This window comes from Accipiter gentilis, chromosome 1 (genome assembly GCF_929443795.1).
Source record: "Accipiter gentilis chromosome 1, bAccGen1.1, whole genome shotgun sequence".
In the NCBI taxonomy this organism is placed as follows: Eukaryota; Metazoa; Chordata; class Aves; order Accipitriformes; family Accipitridae; genus Astur; species Astur gentilis.
Genome location: NC_064880.1, coordinates 42700625 through 42723282, shown reverse-complemented (window position 1 = coordinate 42723282; position 22658 = coordinate 42700625). Strand labels below are relative to the sequence as shown.

The 22658-nt window shown below is 43.1% G+C and overlaps 1 protein-coding gene across 3 annotated transcripts in view; it reads right to left on the bottom strand.

Moving 5' to 3' along the window:
- Positions 1-22658, bottom strand: part of PDIA5 (protein disulfide isomerase family A member 5) — a 103127-nt gene that overhangs the window by 61122 nt on the left and 19347 nt on the right. For all 3 annotated transcript variants that reach the window (XM_049804079.1, XM_049804076.1, XM_049804077.1), the window contains exons 4-7: positions 12041-12124; positions 11214-11259; positions 4362-4454; positions 3040-3100 (exon numbers count right to left, since the gene is read on the bottom strand). In XM_049804079.1, the coding sequence (XP_049660036.1) occupies positions 3040-3100; positions 4362-4454; positions 11214-11259; positions 12041-12124 (284 nt within the window). The remainder of the gene's footprint in view (positions 1-3039; positions 3101-4361; positions 4455-11213; positions 11260-12040; positions 12125-22658) is intronic.

The window sequence follows — 22658 nt, the reverse complement described above, 5'->3', positions numbered from 1 at the left end:
TTATTGTGGAAACTCTTGGGTCCACCACGGGACAGTAGTCAAAATTTTTGTTCCAGTGAAGAGACAAGAATTTTGAAAGTAAATTCCAGAAAGGAGGAACAGATTTTGCAGCCACTGGTTTAGGATCACATCAGCATGCCTGGAGGAACATCCTCTAAGAGAGCTCTTGTTTCTGCAGTCTTTCCACTTCTGATCTCTCTGCTCAAATTGCCAGTGAGGTTGTTAAATCAGTGCTGGTCAAAATGACAATTTCTTGGTGGGCATGGACCACTCATTTGAGGTCCGCTGATGTCTTGCAGCTTCATCCACACCACTGGACAGACATCAGGAGATACGAGCTGTTAACACCATCTTGTGGATCCTCTGTTTCTTCTCTCTTCAGCAGCCTCAGGCCCCGAACTCTCCCAGCTATAGATCTCCCTCTCTTTCCTTCTTCAACCTCTTACCACTCCCTGGACTCCCTTCTGGAGCACAGGCACATACCAGCTTCCTACACCCAGCCATCAGCCCTACAGTCCTGCCATTCCCAGCTCTGCTACTGCCTCAAACTCATTACTCCCAAACCCACTTCAGTGCAACCTCTCCTGCCCATGCATTTCTGGGTTATACTCTTCAGGATGCTGTCAAGCCACACACATCCCTGTGCAGGCATAAAAGAGTAACCTCAAAAAACTAGTTTTCTTCTGTTCTTTCTTCTTGTATTTTGTGTCAAAAGGGGGAGCTTAATTAAACACACATTAGCTTTTCCACAAGTTAACACCTCTATTTTTAAAGCCCTGTTTTCAATGATGTTATAAACTGCTCCTTTTTGTTGCCAAACCAAGATTGTCTCCTGCAGGAGTCTTCTTTGACAGAGTTAACTACAAATAAATCTGAATGCCTGTAAGTATACCTAATTTTTCATCTTTAGTGCTGTCTGACTTTATAATATAGGTCTGAAAGTACAGTGAATGGTCTCCAAATGGCAGGTAATATCTTCTAAGGAAAGCATGCCTTTGCTCTGAGTTGTTTTACCCAGACCAAGCATTCCTGAAATATTAAAGAAACTACATGTAAGTTTGCAGTCGCTTTCATCTTCCTCTACACTGATACGTAACGAAAGAGCCCATTTCCTATGAATCTGCCACAATAAATCTAAAGCCCCTGCTTCCAAAAAAGCAAAGGAATAATGCAGCTGTCTTCTCCATAGCTTCCCAGACAAATCCTCTGATGTCCTCTTGTGCCAAAGACCTCCCTGAGTCACCCCTTACAAGTAAAGAAAAGCAGAATTTCCTTTAGTGACCAGCCTTGATTTGCTGCTCCCAGTTATGAAAGGTAACACCTGTATGTAACCAGTAACTTCAGCTGCCCAAAGCCAGTATTTTAATGCAACTGCTGGATGTATTCTGTCTCCAGTAACAGGAGTAAGAAAAGAAAAATTGGACAAGAACCAAGTCAGAAGGTCTGATGTGTTAAATAAAAGATGAGTTAAGAGTTGTGAAATCAGAGGGGAGAAAAAAAAAATTACAAGTAGGCTTCCTTCACAGCAGTTTAGAAAGCAGTAAAAGTATTACAGCACTGAAGACTAGCAGGTGTTTTGCTACTTCAAATGAAGAGAAACTGGAAGGAGGAGGGTTTCTGGGGGAAGGGTTCAAAGAGAACAAAGGGTTAGATAAGGCACATTTGAGGAAGAGACTCAATTGTAGAAAACAATTATTCATGAAAAAGGTAAACTGTGAAAGCACTCTGCAGCTGAACTCTCCCTGAAGGGGTGATTTACAGGCAGAGCAGGCCTATCGTCTCCCACTGATGCTAAGGCAGCAGCGACTGGGAATAACCACGCACCATGCCAGTCCACACAGGACCATCCTGCTGCAGAGTCTGAAGGCACAGAGCTGCAGCTAATTTAATTGAAAGAAAAAACATTCTCTTCGTGATGCATCAAACTAAGTCTTGGGCAATTTTGGTGATCTTGGCAGTATTCAGATGAGATTCAAAAGGTAGAATGGCATTTCAGGCAGTAATTACAAGAGAAAATACACTGAGAAACACCAGAAAACGCTGCCATGAGACACCATTTTAAAGAGCATCAGCCAGAAAATTGCTAGTGGTGCCTAACATCAATTTCCCTATCAGGGCAGTGCTGGGAAGCTTTTCTAGCTTAGGTCATATGTTCATTCCTTTCTCATGGCTCCCCTGCTTTCCCCATCTGAGCAACAACTCCGGTGCAACTCTACCTTGTTCTGAAGAGCTGGAAAGCCTCTCACATACCAGGAAACACAAAAAAGCATTTGTAAATCTGCAAAATTAAGGTACGAGTGGCGAATGCAATGACAAGATAGCAGCAATACAAGGTCAAGGTCACAAAAGAAATGCAATTACTCCAATGTGCTCTTCTCTTTCCTTCCTGCTCCGCCCCCCACCATGAAATCCTACTTGTGTTCAAGTTACTCCTGCCAATGTGAGTAGGAACACCCAGGTTACCTCCTGGATGAAGTAGGAAAGATATTCCTGCTCCTGACCACTGCACTGTTCCCTCTGCCTGCAGTTTAGAAGAACAAATATTTTGGGTTTTTTTTCAACTCCATGGTTTCCTCCAGAGATCTTTCGCTTGTGTGGAACCAGCTTGTCTTATGCTATGGCCCAAACTGCATAAGTAAAATGCATCTGCAATACTCATTTGCACTTACAGCTCCGTACAGGCCAGAGGGCTAGGCACTCTCAGACAGATGAATTAACACTTATGCACTCAGCATACAGTGTTTCTGTTTTGTACGACACAAATATAGAAAGGACAACGGGTAAAGAAATTACAGAAAGCAGCTGCTTGAAAGAACAATGAGCAAGAGTCATCATCACGAGAAAAAGGCAAGACTAGGGTACAAGCAATGGGCAACTAGGGGAAAACTGAGGACAAACAGGCAGAACAACATAAGGAGCTGAATTATAAAGGCGGGACAAGATGGTATTAGCAAAGCACAGCTGAGGCTTCTAGTCAGATTAGGACATCTCTCAGTGGAGAAGGAAGAGTGACATGACAGGACATGCTGGGTTACTTACATGGGGCATAGAACATCATAAGAAGAGGTTTGTCTTCCTTCTTCAGAAGCCTTCTCAATTCCTAGTGAATGAACCAAAAAAAATAAAAACAGACCTATACCCAAGGACGCCTCTTATTATTTGTGTTACAACTTCAGAAGTTAATATATGAATTCATAGAGTACAGGATCATTTATCTGAGGGCAGAGGAGTCATCTTTCCTAACAGACAAGACTTGAGTTTCTTCTCCTTGCTCAATTTTAACTTGAAAGAAGATGGCAAAATTTGTTATAGATTCAAGTATCTGCTAAAAATCCTAGACCAGTATCTTCACTGTTGAGATGTGGAAGTTGCATGGCTTGGTTTATTCTCACTGCAGAATCTCTGACTGGAAACTTTTTCTTCCCTGACCCATCCAAAAAAGCCATACTCTAACTCAAAAAGTCAGACAATAATAGACAAACCAAGTTCAGCTTCCACACTATGAAACCTTGTCGAATCTATGAGAAGCTATAAGAAAAGATTTTTCAGTACCAGCATGATAGAGAAACCAGATGAAGTTTTCAACTTGAGTGCAAGCCTTGGAAGGTTTGTAACAGAGCACATAGGGTGAACTTAAAAATTAATCTTCCTACAAAAACTGAATGTCAAAATAACTGTTTCTAACATTAAAAATGAAAGCTAGAAAATTGAAAAGGCCCTTTACAAAATACCAGCTAGAGTCCAATCAATTAAAGTTTTAAAAATCTATAGACTAGAAAACTAATACAAAAGACCAGGCTGATCATATTAGAGATAATATAATGGGTAGCTCTGTGGTGGCACTGGCTTTTTAAGGTAGTTTCATTGTATTTGCTGCTTTCCCACTTAACACCAAGAGAACAGTTACTGTACAAGGTTAAATCGCTCAAGATCTGGATCTTGTTCCCTTCTGCTCCAGACTTCCTCAGGCACATGAGGGAACCCAAGATTTAATGACAACTTGCAGTTGTAAGAGCAGCGGTTTACCTCCTACTTGCATCCTGCAGTGACTGCATCTTGCAAGCTGCTACACTTTCCTGAGACAAACAGGTCTCTTACACACCATCCATAATGCTTTGATACTTGCCATGTAGCTGGTAGACTAATACCATGAACACTTGTAGGGGCGAGGAAAGCAGGAAGCAGGAGACTTTATAGTTATCACAATCCACAAACTTTCTCAAATCACTTAAAACAGTTTGGATGCTTTAAACTTCCCTTCCAAAGAAAAGAAATAATGGTGCTTTATTAACACAAACATACATACTCCCTTCATCCTCTACGTTTATAAAAGGTATAGAACATCTATCCAGCTAATGTACCTTTTCACTGTCAACATGCACAACATCTTTGGCTTCAGGATCTTCCTCCCACAGTGGAGCACCTTCTGGATCCTTGAGAAAAGCCACCAGAGACTATAATAAAGAAGGAAAAAAGCTTTTAAAGCAAAATGAATGGAAACCATGAGACATCCAATCTCAAATCCATGCTGTCATGCAAACCCCATCCAGTTAGAGCCTTTGCTTTTCTGCTCATATACTCATCTGCTCTAATGCAGATGAACACAAATCTCCTATTGCAGAACCAAGTGATACATGGGTGTGTACTTTCCTCATAACCGATATCCCAACTTACCATTCCCGTTTCCACTACAAAACTGGGGGAAACAATGTGGAAGTAGACCAGCACACAGACAGTAGCTTCAAGGATCCATCAGGGAGCTCTTTCAATGGTACTAGATCTGCAAAACTGCAAAACTCCCTGGCTTAGCAGGGAAGATTTCTCTTCATGTAGAGCTCAGGTTCCCATGACCTTCACCATATCTAAGTAACCTACGAATCCAATAGGACTAGTTGGAGGCCACACTGATACTTGCTGTGAGCAAAAGCAAGTAACTCCACACTTAAAGATCAAATTGCTTATTTGGCCAAAGGAAGAAAAATCCTACCAATAGTTCCCTCTATGACCCATCTACCTAGAAACTGCACTCAAGGGATTTTTAAGTAGGATAATAAGAAGCAAATGTGACAAGTGGGAAATATGAGACCCTATGATTCTGCAGCTGCCATATTCAACAAGCTGAGTACACATGCATGCATACTTTATAACTGCTTTACCCGACTGACACGCAACAAACGATCCATTTCAGCAGACCACAGATATTCTCTTTATCATAAGAAAATACTCTCTGATGGTTCTGATTTGAGCCTGAGGGAAACTCCAGCCCTCCAAAGTCAATGAGATGCTCTCCATGGATTCCAGCAGAGTCGCACTGCCCCCCACTTCCAGCTGTACAGGGAAGCACAGGCTTGATCACTGTTATCCTCAGACTTCTGTGCTCTAGGAAACATAATACTTGGTATTCTGTGTTGTCCCACAAACAGGGTCTGTTTACCCAGTATGCAAGCCAATAACACAGAGTCGAGGTATTTTCAAATTCATTTCATTGATGTGCATGAATGGGTACCTGTCTCAAGACAGCACCCCTTTGCCTCAATAATTTCCACATTTATATACTTAAGTAATACATATTCGTTGTTATTTCCCTTAATGATTGGTTCTTTCTTCCTTGCCCTTCACGTAAATTAGTGTGCAGACTCTGTCTTCTTTCTTGTCTTCTTTTGAGTAGCTGGTATCATTTGAGTAGGTGGTCAATGAGTTGGTGGTCGCAATCTCCACCTTTTACCTACTTCTTCCCTGATCTTGGCAGTTCCAAGCGGTTCTTCGAGGTTTACTGACCAGACCCCAATCTGCTATCTTTTCTAACGTAAACATAAAGCCCCATTGTCTAATAGTTAGTTCCTAAACCCTAAGACACATCTAGTTATCGTTTCCCTATTTTAAATATTAACTGATGTGGGCTGTACACAGGACTTTAGCAGCTCCCTGGTTATTTCAATCATATTATACATATTAATTGATAGTAAGATTGACCCTGTTGCATTCTCTGTGGCATTGCTTGTAGGCACACGTCCACTTCCAGACAGGATCTCTGCCGCACCACTAATGTAGTGAGGTCCTGAGGAGCTTCCTTCAATGAAAGAGTGAGTGGATGATGCTGCCACAGCACTAAGTGGACTTACTTGCAGTTGGAGCAAAGAAAACCTTCATTAAAGCCTTTTTCAGCCCATGGGATATTTTGCCAAAGCAACTCATGACTGAAGAGCAGAGCGGAGTATATAGTAACACACACCAAGAAGATCCATCTAAAAGCCTAGGTTTGTACTCCACCTTCTCAAGAGCAGGTTAGCAGCACACCTCGTGACACATACCACTGAAACAGCCTCAGAGACATCTTTGCCAACCTCTCTGCCTTTGATAGGTCTGCTCTGGTACAACATCCCAACAGCTTATCAACAGACAGTGGAGTTCAGCTCATTTTCCTGCATCTCAGTAATGCAAGGCTCAGGAGGATTCAGAGCTTATGGCACGATCCACTTATTGCATTTATGTTTCTATCTACTTGCACAGCTAATATTGAAGAGATTTGTCTTATCACAAGCGGCAGCATATATTTAGTCACCAGACAGCAAGCAAAGCACTTAATGTACACAGTAAGAAGACCTAAGGGGTGAGGTGGTAGTGCTGGGACCACAAACACTTCAAGGAGAAGAAATTTGTTTTAATATGGCATTAACAGAGAAAGGAGCTAGCTAGGAAAAAAAATAAAATCAAGTGATTTATAATGGAGTTACAGTTGTAAAAAGCTCTAAAACTAGAGGCATTAACATCCCGAATGATGCCCTAAGAAGACTTAATACTATATGAGGAAAGGAAAGAAGACGACAAAACAGTGGAGATGTTCTACGTTTAGGAAAGCTACATCAAGTTCTGCTCGCTCTGAGTCTGCACAGACCTCAACTATACACTGGAGGGGAGGAGAGGGGGGTCAACATTTTAAACAGCTAATGAGTGCAATTGACTCTGCTAGTTTCAAGAATTCCTGCATGCCACGTTCAGTCATGTGGAAACAGATGTGGTTAGAGGATGGGGGATTAAAGAGATTTAATTCATCCAGCCTCTCCCTCTCAGCCAAGACAGAAAAAATTAGATGTGTAATGTCTTCTGGCAGGAGCAGGCAGTACATTGCCTTGCACTCATTACTCCACGCAGTGAAGAGAACTTCCTGTGTGCCTTTAAATAGGAAAAAACCACCCCCACCCCACCCCGCCAAACAAACTACAGCACTTGCTAATCACAGAAAAGCAGTGGTCCCCAGGCTGCTGGGTTAGAGACCAGAGAAAGGTCCAGGCCACAGCAAGCCCCACGTTGAAGAACCAGCTACGCTCCTGTCCTGCCATGACATGGTCAGGACCTGCTTTGATCCCACGGCACCCACAGAGCCACACTGGGCTGTAACCCGCCGCCCAACTGCCTGCAACAGCTTTGAACCTTAAGCATTGATTCAGCAGAATACAGGACATGGCTTCAGCCAGCCTATGCTGCTAAAAGCAAGCAAGTTTTAACAGCACAATAGCTGGCTATCACATATGGACCTCTGTTTTAACCTGAAAAATATGTATACATACACACACACAAATGCATCCCTGTACTTTTCACTCCTTGGAAGCATAATGCAATATTTTTATATTTATATTTTGTATTTATGCATAAAGTTAATAAAAAGACTTCCCTTGATTCCACGCACATGCTCCTTAACAACAGCAAACTTGAAAAGGATTCAGAGTATAGAGCAGGACCAATTTATTGGGTTAGTCTATTCCCTTTGCTAGTACCGAGCAGATTTATACTTTAATGAGTTTTCTTCATTTTAGAAGGAGAGCAAAACTCTCCCTGTACTTTATCCTCCAGAAAGGGCTTCATCATGTAATAAACACAGCCTGGATACTGGCCTTATGGCACTGTCAAGGATTAGGACATGGTGGGGCTAAACAACATATGAACAGACGTATCAGTTAAGATCAAAGACTCATCTAAGCTTAGATCTCCAACAGCAGCTGACTACAGATACTTGGGGAAAAACTATGCTAGTAACATTCTAAAATAACATACACTCTTATATGCTCTCAATTTCTGGCAAAAAGTAACTAAGTTTATGGACTCTGCACCAGCAGTTGTATTTGGACCTCTGTGCTTGCTAACTATCAATGGATCTATCCTTTATGATTATCTAAAACTGTTAAGATTCCTAAATTCTTGGCTTTCACAACATGTAGCTATGAGTTCCACAACTACTTTTTTTTTGGTTTTTTTTTTAAACATTGCAGTTATTTGTTTCAAATCAGCCTTCTCAAAATGCCCCTGTTTACACCCAACCCTGGAGAAAAAAAAAAAGTAATCATTCCCTTTTTCAAGCTATTCACAGTTATACAAATATCTATTGTAATCTCCTCCAGTTATCCTTTTTTCCAAGCCCAAGAATCTTCACGTGAATGTTCAAGCCATCCATGCCTCTGATCATCCTCACTGCCCTTCTGCAGTACTTCTACACCCTTCACTTCATGGGGCAACCAGAATCGCATACAAGATACAAGATGAAGGAACCCAATGGACTCAGAGGGTGGAATAACATTTCCTCTTCCATTCTCTGTTCCTTTCCTATCATTTGACTTTTAAATACTGTTAAGCGCAGGGCCAGTATTTTCAAGCCAACCACTGTCCTGTCTGGTAATTCAAAACCCATTACAACAGTCTGCATGACTCCAGCATAGCTGGGCCCGCATCCTTTCCTTCCCTCATGCTCTTTACCCCACAAGTTCCTACTTTCATATTGACAAACCACTTGGTATTGTGAGAACCTAAGCCCTTCTGCAAAGAGTTGGAATTTTTTTTTTTTTAAACTATTCCTAATAATTTGGCACCACTGAATTTTGTTATCTCACAGTCCACCACCCTTTACAAGATACCCCAGACAGCTCAGATCTAACACAGGTCTCAGCAGAAGGAGGTTCTGACTGCTAACTTCACCCCCACTGTGAACAATGAGCTATCCTTTATTCCTCATTTTTCTAACAGTAAACCCACAAGGGCATCTCTGCTAATTAGATAAAGATTTAGTTACTTTAAGAAATGAAAAGCTTTTCTTAAAAATACAAGTACACTATCAGCTGCATCAGTCACATCTATGAAAGTGCCATTACTTCAGAAGAATCCTTTTACAGTTCTTGAGAGCTGTGTCCATCATTCTCCAAAATGTCATACATATATTAGTATGTCTATTGGATGCCTGGAAAGAACATCCAAGTTTTATTGCCACAAGCTTGCTGAATGATGTGAAACAAATCCTTTAATCTCCTTGTTCTTCAGTGTGTCCACCTGTCCGTAAAATGAGTATGATACCCTACGTAATTGTGTTGCTCTGCCGCTCGTTGTTTGTGATGTACTGGGAGATTCCTGACAAACACAGCTGAGAGAGAAAGAAAGGTCACTGCCTCAACAGAAGAAAACAAGAAGTGGTATAGAGGGAGAAATATAGAAAATATTCAGGCAGCTGCGAGCAGCAGAACAAGTAAACACTCAGCTGAGTTATTTGACTACTGCCCAGATCTGATACACTGTCCAACCTGTAAATCATAAGCAGATGGTTTCACAGGGGCAGTTAAAGTAAGAAAGACTAGAGCTCCTAAAGTGAGGGAGCTTCAAAACACCTCTTCCACCCGCACTGGAATCCCACATCCCTGTCCACAGGATGCTGCTTCCTTCTCCCCAGCAGGCAGAGCAAAACGGAAGGGGGAAATGCTCATCACAAAACAGCAACTGAAGGAATAAATGGTATGGTTCCTGTTGTGCTACAATTGCCTCTCAGCCCCACGCTCCCTGGGGCTCTGCAGGTGCTTTCCAGTTGATCTGATCTGTAAAGAAGAGTCACAGCACTGATTTCTGGCTGCAGCACTTTATGGAGGGCAGGAAAGACATGTCATGCCTTGTTTAAATCACCCAAATTTAAGCAACTAACAAGTCACCCTTGCCCCACCACCCACCAAGAGGCAAAAAAATTCACCAGGTGCATTCCTTCACTAAGTGCAGAGGGAGCTTCAGGCACTTGCTGACTAGGCGGGGTATCTAACATTGCCCTTCCTAGCGCCAGGCAAGATTTCTACTGCAGGAGATGGAAAGATACACCACCCTACTCTCCCAACCTCAGGCGAATCCTGCATGACAACCCCAAGTGCAGGCTGAACAGATGATTCAAGCCAGGGCGTGCTTCCAAGACAGTCCTCCCATCACTACCCCACAACAACTCTGCCCGTGAAAGGAAGGTCCAGAGCAAGCGCGCTTAGGAACGGCCACTCTGACAGACTCAGGTTCATGTAGCATCTCACGCAGGCTTTCCTCCATCCCAGGCCAAACCCCTGAACGAGCCAGAAAGGAGAAGTAAACGCAATGATGTCAGCCTGGGGTGGTGCCACCAAGCCTCCACAAGACCAACGATGGTGCAGTGCCTGCGTTTGCTGGAGGAGGAAGAGAAATGGGAACTGGGCATTAGAGCTGGACAGAAGTCATTTCTGGAAGCCAAGACATCGCAGGGCTGCAGCCTGACGTGAGGCTACTCCCAGCGCCTCACCAAGGCTTCACAGAGGAAGGCTGCAAACTTTTGGCCTGCTTACTGTGCTTTTAGTCCACCATTTCCACAATCATCAAGATCTACACATGCATTTCATGTTTCATGTCCTCTGCCTTCCATTGCCCTCACAGAATGTTGCTTTGTGTCAAGGTTTGCAGGAGAAGGAAGGTCGTTTTATCCCTGCTGCACTCACGGCATATCCATAGGAACTGTGGTTCCATAATCCGATAAAAGATAAGGCCACTCAGCTCTCTGTAAAGTTTATAGACACACAACCTAAAAACCTCAGAGAACTCCTTATCAAAATGCAGTATCAGCTAATGCTTTTTAGTTATACTGCCTTAACAGCATCTTGTAATCAAACCAAGAATATCCCTATTTGTTACCAGCCTGCAAGTTAACTCACAATTCACATTAAAGTTCAACATGGGTTCAATCTTTTTAATAATACACAATTTTCCTAGATCTCTGGTTGGCAGACACGTACACACACAAAAACCTTTAGGTCATTCTGACAGCTGTTTATGAAGATTAACCCCCTCCCTTTCACGCCTTCAGCATGAAAAAGTACCAACACCTTTTTAATCCACAAATGTCTCCCCCATATCTAGCAAAACCAAAAGAATAATAATCAAATATTTAAATTTACCTTCAATGTGACCGCTCTGTTATATTCAGTATGAAATGCACCGTCCCTGTTGAACAAGGAGTAGGGAATAGTGTTAACTTACAGAAACGTTGCTGGAAATCATACAGCTGCTCTTCCTCACTTCCCACTAACTAGAAAAATGTTATCCTGCTGAAGCCACAGAACTAGGTAGAATTTACAGTACAGTAATTTCAGGGGGAAAAAAAAAAAAAGAGTAAGGAAAAAGGGAGGGTGCAAAAGAGAGTGTAAAGCAAACAGGTTTCTAGGAAATAATTTCCTCCCTGACACTTTAAGAAGAATATTTACTAAGGCACAATCTTTGGAGATGGAGATGCAGCTGCTTGGTGTCTCTTACACTTAACGGTACTCCCACTCCTATTATTTCCAGGAAGAAAATCTCTTGCTGTCTCACTACACTTGCCTTTCTCCACTTTATGAAGTACTATCTCAAGTCTGAAAAGCAAGCATAGAGGTGAAGCAACTCGCCCAAGGCACATGCCAGTGGGCACGTGACAGAGAAAGTAAGAGAGCTCAAACCTCAGGCATCAGCCCTGTGCATTGGGTAGTTTTAGTCCACTGGGCATCTCTCCCAGGCACCCCGCTCGTGCTTTTAGCATACTCTATTCAACAGCAGAATAAATTTATCTCAACTTCTGTCACAACACATGCTTGCAAACTGAAGAAACAGCAGTCAATTTCACATGTCAAAGGATAAAAAAATAAGAAGTCTTTCTTCATGCTGCAGCATTATGGAGCTGCAAGGAGAACAAATGGTCCTAACAGGGGCATCAACAATTAGGAACTACAAATCCCAGCCCAGCACTCACTTATAATGGAGTAATTCCACTCCTTTCTCCTTTGAATTAGGATCTACTTTCATCTTCTTGCATAATTTTCGGCTTTCAGTATCACTGCAAAAGACACATATTGGAAGAAAAATGGTTACAAGAAAGGAAATCAAATGCATTCAGTTCTGAAAACTCATTGCTGTGCTCCCTCATCAGCAACTAACAGTAATTTGGAAGCTGTTCAGCTAAGTTTGTGGGACAAGCATTGTGGAAAGCTGCATTAGCCAATTTAGTTTCTCCGTTTGCTTGGTCAGGACACAGTGAACTGTGTTAAAACCACATTCCAAAGGCAGACCCTAACCAGTAGAAAAGCAGCCCGTTCTAGCATGTGCAAGTACCTCAGTAGACCTTCTGTCCATGGGATTAACATAAAATTTCGGAAGTCAAGTTTTCAAGACCACCATACTACTGTTAGGGTGGTGTTCAGAGAGTACTATTTGTGAAAAGATTCAAAGAAGAGCAGGTCAGCTTTTATATCTGGGAGAAAATAACACAAACCAAAAAGAAACATCTTCATGGTATCTCAAAGCCCAGATCACAAGTGACTAGCCTTAAAAGGTCCTGCAGAAAACAAAAGCCAATTCAAATTTTGAAGGCCCAAGCCCAGCAACCCCATTCACTCTAGGTATGAGGGATGTGTCCTGGAGCCACACCTGGCAAGTGGAGATAAAGACCATCTGCCACAGCTCCTGAACAAGGAGGCATGTAACAGCAGACAGACCTGCTGGAGGTGGTTTTCAAACTGAACAAGAGTGAATTGCTTCCAGCACCAGATCGGCTGAGTTGAAGAAGAGAGAAGGGTCACTGGAGAAAACTGCATATACATTTGCTTAGGTGGGCAGGTAAAGGGTCTTCATGGCCTAACTGTTGTCCTAAACAATGAGAAGTGAAGCTATAAGGATACTTTAAGCTTAAGTGAATATGAAGTCAAAGACCTCAGGAGATGAGTGAAACAGTACAACTACAAAGAAAAGAGGATGATTCACACTGACAAGACTATTCTTTGCATTGACAAACAGAAAGATTAAAAAGCTTGGAAACTTGTTCCCAGCAGAGGACAACTTGTACCTTTTACGCAGATAAATCAATTTAGAAAATGAAAACACTGAAAACCCATCAAGTTTAAACTGATTAGAGACACATTAGAGACACCGAGATGCAAGGGTTGCAAGAACTCCACCAAATTAAGTGCTGCTGCCAACACCAGTGCTAATTCTCCCAATGTTCTCCAGCTGCCTTTCTGCAAATGTAAGGAACAACAAACAGTAAGTTTGCAGTGTGCTGCAGATGAGAGCACGCCTTTGTGGAAACTTCCCAAATGCTTATTGTAGAGGGAAATGAGGAGGGATGTGCCATGGATACATGCATCAAAATCAGAATATTATGCTGAAGACAGAAATGAGCATTTTAAGGGACTAACAAAGCATGCAACTACCTCACTAGGAAGGAGCACCTGTAATCCCAGTTGTGTGTTTATCTGAAGAGTCTTACTGAATTCATGTCAGTTCTGCATTTTCAGATCATAGCCAAAGCTAGGCATTGTAACCCATAAATGCCTTCTTTGCTTCTCCAGGAAGCTGGAGATCTGAGCCTGAGAAGACAGTTATTTTCCTGTTGTCTGCTGCATCTTTGTTTTCCCCAGACTGTAGTGGAAGGTGGAGCTAAAACGTGAGTAACGTGAACATGTCTCCTTGTAACAAAACTAGATTACAAAACAAATAGCCTGGATTTGGAGTTTTGCTGAAAGCTGGTTTGCCATGTGGAGTTTGTACAGAAAGTCTGCAGCAACATCAAACCCAGGGGCCAGAAGCATCCCGTCTTCTCTCACCTGCAGCCCTCCGACAGTCCCACGGGCTAAACCTAAGTGACTCGAAGGTCAGGGAATCTCAGGAGGAGGCACCAGTTTCAGATCGTCCTCCTGTCCTACCCTAGACAGATCTAGAGGCATAGAGAAGCCCTTGTGGCCCTGCTGCAGCTGACTGCCAGACAGCTAACTAAAGTCAGCCCACACCACAGTCAACATTTGTAAATGCTCTTCTAGACACTTCCAAACATTTCCAGGATACACATATATTTGTGGCCATCTCAGCCTTGCCAAGACAAATGTCAGGTGGTTGACGTGAACAAGTGTAATGCTGAAACCCACCTCCAGCAACAGGGTCTGTGAAACCCCCGAGATGTACAGACAATTGTTCCAGCATCAGTAGAGGACCAAAATGGGTATCAAGACAATTCTGCTACCAGTTCTGCCACCAATTTGGTGCAACTTCAAGCCAGGTGGGGAAAAAAAAAAAGTATAATTGTTCCTTATGTGTCATTTAGAAATCCAGATACTCATCTTAGAAAAGTTCTGCGGGCTTTATAGTAGAAAAAGGCTACAAAATATTACTACAGCGATGTACCTCTGAGCAAACAACTACCAACTCCTACCAATTCATTTTCTGTTTGCATGAGTTTCTGTTAAAAAAAAAGAAAGATATGAACAGCTGTTTCACTGGAAGAAAACAGGATCTAAGCCTGCCCTGCTTTCAGGACTGTTCCACTTGTAGAGATTCACATAGCTGCCTGAATGCACATCCATTACCACAGGAAAGAAAGCAGCAGTTTGGTCCAGTATGTCTCTTACCATTTAGTGGGCAGATTCTCTGCACCGCTGCATTGGGAGTTCAGTCTGTTTATGCAAGCTATCTGCACTGATGCAAGGGATGGAAAAGGAGCAAATTCCCAGAATAGGAAGTGTCTAAATATGTATCAGTAATTTTTTCATGCATCAGTGCATATTTTTGCACATGCCAGACCCCCCCCAGCTCAGATGCTATACTAACGATTCTTTGTAAAAAGCAGAAAAGGAGTATGGAAATGACAGAGATGGACCCATTCTGCTTTTTCTTTCTGCTTTCACTTACAGCCAGACAAAAATAACCTGCAAAGAGCAACCTGCTCTGATATCACTTGGTAATGACCATTATCTTTAATAAGAGTAAATATCAACACAGATGCAGCCTCTGCTCTGAGATTTGTCTCTTTTGGATCTCAGCCAACAGCCTCTCTCTGAAGATGAGCTCCTCAACTCTCACATGGGAGAGGGTAATTAGGACTCCAGTTCTTGCAATTTAATTATACAACTTGAAGAGGCAGTGTAAGAGTTTGTTATAAAGACTAAAAGAAAAAGAAGGGGAAAAAAGGAACAAAAAAGCAACAAAAACCCAAAACCTAAAAGTAGGCCAGAAACCACCCCCAAAATCAGCACGCTACCACCCAGACACTCCGGACAAGGCACCAGGCTCAGGAAACACTGGTTTGAGGATGAGGTCAGTAATGTGCCCCGAGCAGCCATCCTTGGCTGCCTCCTGGCATTTCTGTCCAGAGCAATTTGAACCCTCCCAAGTCCCTGCTGTGCTACTGCTGAAGGGACCCCTACTTTGCCTGCAGGCAGTCCTACAAATCATCCAGCTTCATCTCTGTGGAAAATCATCCAATACATCACCCTATCTGCAATACCACAAAGGGCCTAACCAGCAGCTGTCTATGTGGTAATAAGGTCAAACCCTAAGCGGCACCATGGCACAGCTTCCTTCCACTCTCATAGGCATGTTCCCCACGCTCCCACTTCCCACAAAACCAAACCTGGGCTCCAAACGGCTCCTTTGCTATAGAAGCAAAGACATATGGCAGCTTGGTAAAAAGAAAGATAAAATGAAAGATCCAAGTTGACCTAACTAAGCAAGAAGCCTAAGTAACAACAAAGAGTGCGTGCATCACAGGAATACTTCAACCCTTTCCATTCACATCGCCATCTCCTCTACTGGGAGACACTTCTGTCGTTTGGGGTTACGATGGAGCTGGCGGGAAGCTCGACTGGAGCAATCCCTGTAAACCTCTGGGGTCCACTGTCAGCATTAGCATGCATGAATAATCACTTTACCCAGGCAGCCAGCTGTTACCGGGGCAGGAGGAAGGCGAAGGGCTTGAGAAGGAGATCTGACCTCCTTTGGCTCACCACCAGTGAAGCCAGCCCCTGAATGGGACATGCCGCAGGCATTCCTCAGGAGCAGCACAGGATGCTCTGCCTGTGCAGGGCTGCGCACGGGCCTGGCAGCTCACAGTCGTAGGATGGAGAAGCACTAAGAGATACTGATGGCAGTCCACAGTGGCAGGAGCAACCCAGAAAAAGGCTTTTGCAGCAATGTGTCAAGGTAATTTGGAGAGAGAAACAACAGAGAACAAAGCCAGACAGGAGGAACACAAAATAAGGTCCAGGAGTTTGGCCACAGTAAGTCCACATTGGTTTCTATAAACAAAACAAGTCTGAACTGGGTAGATCCTGAGTAGAAAATGGTGCATGGAGGTGGCAGTCCAAAACACCCTTCTTGGGGCAAATTCAAATATTGTCCTGGCAGGTCCTGAAGGCAGCAGGGTAAGACCGAATATCCTCGGCACCATCCTCTCTCACAAACACAAATAAGATCTTCTGCAGCTCCTTAATTATTTCCCTTACCACGTAATGCTGCCCATTGGCTTCTCATCAAGAAGGGAAAAACAACCCTACAATCACATCAGCCCCTGAGGAGGAAGGATCTGGAATGACTGTCAAATCCCCTCTTAGGAGATGACAAAAATGCCATCCAAAACCAGTTCACGTCTCCATTTGCCAACGTAATAGCAGCATGTGCTGGCCGTGCCACTTCGATGCCACGGTGCTGGCATCTACTAACACTTTGCAACACAGACCAGACCCAGCCTTCTTTTTCACCTCTACCTACACTGTTTCCAGGCACAAGAGAAGTAATTAATAAAAACACCAACAGCACCAATTTAAGTAACAAGGTCAGTAAATCTGCTTGCACAAAACCTATCTCACTCCTCTATCAGCATATCATGTAACCACATGTGAACCACAGACCTCGCAATCTGTAAACAGATTTTATCTCTCCTATCTGTACATCTCTCGGTCTGAAACAAGGCTCAACAATCCACATAAATTACGCTTCAGCAGTCCCTTACATCACAGTTGTGCCTGTAGACCCCAACGCAACGGAGGCTCTGTTGTGTCAGTGGCTGTACAGATACAACACTGTCACTGTCCCAACAGCTGGAAGAGACAAGACTGAGCAGGTAAGGAGGAGGTACAGGCTCTAAGAGCAGGGCGATATGGCAAAGCAGAAATAGGGCTGCCTACAAAGCAAGCCTCCCAACACTGGAAAAAGCTTTAGAAGGTACCAGTCAAAGCCATCACCTTGTTACCAGCACGCTCTCTCATTATTGTCTCTGTTGTTTAATTGCTTTCATTCTTCTATGTTATGGTGAAAACCATCGTACAGAGAACAACTCCAGTTATAACTTCAGGGAAGTGCAACCGCAATTTCAGACCAGCCCTCAGAAGTGAATTATCAAACAGGGTTTCCCAGCCCAATGCGCAGCCTCTGCAATGCCCTCTGGCTACCTTCCATAGAACACCCTCTCCAGACAACAGACTGATGAACATCCTGAGAAAGCATGGAGTTGAGATCCTGCCAAACAATTAATTGAGCTTGTGACCCAGAAAAGCAGCAAAATGGGTGTCAACACCAGATATTTCCTCAAGCCACCTAAAAATAAAAAACACATTTGCACTTGCAAACCTAATCTGAAAGAGGAAGTAATTAACAGTCAGTTGTAGTTAGATGTGCTCCTACAAAGTTTCAAAATAAAAAATGCAATTCATTACCCATTGTTGGGGTCAATACGGGATTTTGACTATGCTCCTTGCACTCATCAATCCCACCCTCCAACAAGGACTGTGTGATCCCTTTACACTACAGCAGTTGGTGTACTTTGCTGACCAAACAAAAACAGACAGACCCCCTGCAAAACTCTCTTCCTCTCAGACTGCAGGCATTGCCTCCCCATCATCCTCACTCCTCCCTCCCAGCCCGGAGTGGCAGCTGCCACAACTACTGCTGCTGACAGTATGTCACATTCGTAAGGCTTCTCATATTCTCTAATGATCCCAGACCTTTCCGTATTACTCTCTTGAGAGATCTGAAATCAGAGGGGGGGAAAAAAAAAAAAAAAAAATCACTTCTAAAACCATCAGCCTAGCTTGCAAGAGCACTTCTCCAAAGAGCTGTGCTAAGCAGCCGCTGGATGGTAATGGCTTACATCTACTTGAACAGAAAGCCCATACACAGCTCTCAGTGCAGACAGGCACTTTGATACTATGTTCTGAGTGGGGTTTAAGAACCTGCAGACACCAAAATAGGAACAGGACCCAGGAGAGACAGACACAGAAGTGATCAGCACAGGAAGCTTAAAACACAAGATTTGTCTTTAAAAACAGAGCAACATTTTGCCACCATTCTAGTTTCCTGATGGAAATTATCTTATAAAAGAAGTAACAATAGCAACAGGTTTCCATAGTACAGAACAAACGAGCCATTCAAACATTGTGGCAGATTAAAAGCTTGAATCGTTTAAGGGATGGGGGAGCATGAAAACCAAAACCAGAAAACATGCTGTTGAAAAGAATTAAAGATTAGGATTGGGAGACTGACAGGACAGAGTCTCATCTGAATTTAGAGCCTGATTTTCCCCCCTACAACACAGCAAAAAGCCTCCCTGTGACCCACAAGGCAATCGCAGCCTTCTGCTCCAAACACTCCCCTGGAACGTGCCAGGAATGCAAACAGAATAATCCATGTGCTGCAGAGACCCGGCACCACTCGTCACCCAATACAAACGACTCCCTGTGCCCATTAGTCAATTAGAGAGGCCAGGAATCTATATGAATGAGATTAAAAAGAAGTATTTTCTGAAAACTAAAACCCATGAGATTAATTCCTACTGGAAGCAAGAGCGAGCCAAAGAGCAGAAAGAAACCCAAGACAAAAAGGTAACAGGTATCATCAAGCAAAAACAATTAAGGGAAAAAATTATAAGCTCCAGCCCTGCAGAAGTCAAGAAGTTACAATGAATGGTACTTTCCATGGAAACATAAATTAGTAAGAGGCACTCGGCAGCCCACATACCTGCACAGAAATAAGGTGAACACATTCACAGGAGCTACCAAAGGCTTTGCAGGAACTTCTAGAAACACCGAACACTTGAACTCTCTTTGCAAAGCAGCAGCTTTCCTCATTGGGCTCATCCAGACCTCCTCTAACTCACACAACCTGTTACAGCAGAACACTGTCCTAACCTGGGACACAAGACAGCTCTATCTTTGAGTTCACACCAATCTAAGATCCCCGCAAAAGCAGGTTTTGAATGTATCACCCACAGGCACACAGACACTGCGGCACATTATACTGTTCCCTTGGTAGCCTGTTTTATGACCTTTAGCTGCACTATGGGTCTGGAGAGGATGCTAGAGGATGTTTCAAATGAAGTATTGAATGCAGGAAAATGGAGGTAACTTTACATAAAATCTTAGCTCGCTTACTCTTCATTTTAGTCTGAAAAGCAGAAACGTTTAAGCTGTTAATGAGCAATTCTAGGCAAAATCCATGGAATACACAGTTAGGATGAAACTGAGACTTGAGCCCAGGCTTGTACACCCAATAACTACAGTGGATTTTAGTTAAACACTGTGCATTTCTGAATTAATGCAATATACCTAAGTGCATTTATGTTAGAAACTGAGAGCTTACTTAAAGGAATTTTTTTCAGACTGGTATGGCACTTCCTGCATGGTCACTCTTACAGGAAAATAAAAGGGCTTTAATGTGAATTAGCATTAACCACGCAGAGGTTATGACAGAGACAGGAGGAAGGCATTGAAAATCTATGCTGCAAATGCACAGTTTGCCCATATAAATTGCATCCACACAAGGACCACGTTGTCAGTGTAACTACACTTGTGAAGTGTTCCTGATGGACACCTGGCTTACCGCCCCTGGACCAGCTGCAAGCGGAGCCCCTGCTACCTCCCCCAGGCTGGCACCTAACATTACATGCCATCCACTCCTGAGCTGCCACTGCCCTTTGCCTTCAAGGCAACTGTCGAAAAAGGCAGAAATCCCATGCACAGCAAATCTACTTGGATGGAAGGGGTCGCATCAGTGCAAGAGCAGCACTCCTTTCTTCTTCCTTTTTTCTCTCTCTCCATTAGATCTGGTCATTTTTATTTGCAATTTCAAAGCTTTTCATCAGCTTTAAAATTCAACTACAAGGAAGGGAGATGAGTAGACTTATTCTCTTAAATAAATCCTTCTTCTGATCAGCTTTATAGGAGTGAAGGTAAAAACTAAAGAGCAAAATGACACTTAATGCCAGCAGCCTTACTTCTGAAATTCCTCCCTGCTATTTCAAGGCATTAAAGAAATTCATTTATGATTGTGTTTATGGGTAAAGCCTTTCTGTATCAATGCATTAGGAAATTAGAAATTTGGGAAGGAAGATTTCATCTAAGAGGCAGATAAACACGGAAATTGGGGGAAATCCCAGAAAAGACAACTACTCATTAGATTTGGTGCTATCGTGAACCAGCACATATTTTAGATGCATAGCCTTGAAAGGCCTGCCTTACCAGCCAAATTACAGTCTTACCTTTATGCTGAGTGTCATGGGATTGCAACAATAACAAGCAATTATTGGGAATGGGGACTACAAGAATGACGCACAGGACACACGAAAGGGACTACAAGAATGACACGCAAGAGCAGAAAAAGTGGGATTAAAACCAACCAAAAATTAGTCAGACATTTTAACCAGATGGCATTTACTCTTCCTAGCAGTCTGATGTGCTAAAGCTGAGCACACGCGCTATGACAGCAGATGGAAATCACACAGCTTTGTTTATGTTTGGGACCTACAGTAAAGGGAACCATGCAAGTTTGAACAGAGAATAGTTACCCAGAGCCCAAGAAAAGGGTGGTTTTTTGAAAACACCAGTCCACAATTAGGCAGGGGTTATAGCCAATAAAAACCTCAAGACAATTCAGTAACAGGAAAACCAGAAGTGTTCACTAAATCACGTTCCGGATGGAAAGAGCTAGTTTTCAACCTCCTCTGCCACCTCCTCAAAGCTGCACCTGATCACAATGCATTTTATAACCTGCCAAACACATTTTCTTCCCTTCAGCAAAGCCATTTTACTTTCTTTCCACTTCACCCAAACTAGTTACACTCTTCCAAGTAACATCAGTCCTTGGCCACCCCATGATCTATCACAAAACCTACTCAAGAAGGCTAGAGGATTACTTGATAATAATTATTCTTCAAAACCAGACCTCAGGGCATCACGAACTGGGACTGGAGCTTTGCCTGCTTTAAAGACAAGCAACAAAAATTTTGTCTTTCACTTAAGCAGTAATTCCATCTTATTGTGTTCCCAAGCACATCACTTTGTACCTTTTATTTGCCACCACAAGGATTCGCCAGGAGTTTCTATTTTTCATAAAACTCCTCGCTTACTTGACCACATCGACGCTTACCTCCAGTTGGACTAAGCCTCCAAAGATGGAGGTTTCAGGAGACGAGGGGGGATGTCAAGGCTCTGCAGCACACACCCCGACCATCCGTCTGCCTACGCAGCACACACCAGCTCCACTGCACCCCAACCTGCTGTTACACGTAGCAGCAGCCAGACTCTGAGATTGCACAAAAGGACATGACATTTTCTTTTTTGCAGACATCTTAAGCTTTCAACTCCCTATGGAGCCCTTCAATTTTCAAAATTTCTATCAGCCTACTACTAAAAATAATTCAGTAAAAAACCCAACCCTCTGCTTGCTTACATGCCCATCCCAATAGCATCTGAACACACTAAACAAAGAGCGCTCATTCATGCTGCTGTAGCATTTTTCCTTTCAAAGTTCTCCAAACTCTTTATAAACATTGACTAATGAATCAGGCAATATTTACCCAGTTGCCTGGAAAACAGATACACCTTTTTTAACAGCACAAAGTAACAAGAAGTAAATAATTTGCAGAGTCAGGAACAGAAGCTGGGACTCTTGGCTCCTATTAACGTGGCGACTCCCCAAACAAGAGCCCCAAAATACTTGCTCATAAGATGACTGATCCATCTCTCTGGGACGCTGAAGATTTACCAGCCTGCAACGTTGTGCTCTCTCCTTTATACCATGCATCTTACCAGGCATGATTAATTCAATGTTCTGTTGTCTCTCACACCACCATTCATTCAATATCAAACATCTCAGCAAGCACTTCCTAATTAAAACATGGAAAAGCTAGAATAAAACATATTTTTATCACATTATTTGTGGGTCTTTTATTCACAATTGAAATAGCTTCATGTCTAATTGTGTACAGACCCACGCATGCCATCTCAGCCCACAGGAGCAAACAGTGACCACTGTAATGCTGCAAGCAATTCTTGTGCTGCCCCTTCATCTCTAGAAGGAGGCTGGGCAAACCGCTTGAAATCTCCTGTGGACGAGGACCTTATCTGCAATACTGCACACAGACGCGTCCCTGGGCACATTGCACTCAGCATGGCCCTGCTCCAGCGTGGCACTTAACACAAGTGAACCTACCTGTGCAGGGAAGGGCAGGTACCTGGCACTTCCCAGCCCTACACCTCTTAAGCCCAGGCACTCTGGGGACCTCTGCTATCCTGCCTCAGTGACAAACTACGTGGCAACCTCCTCTACTC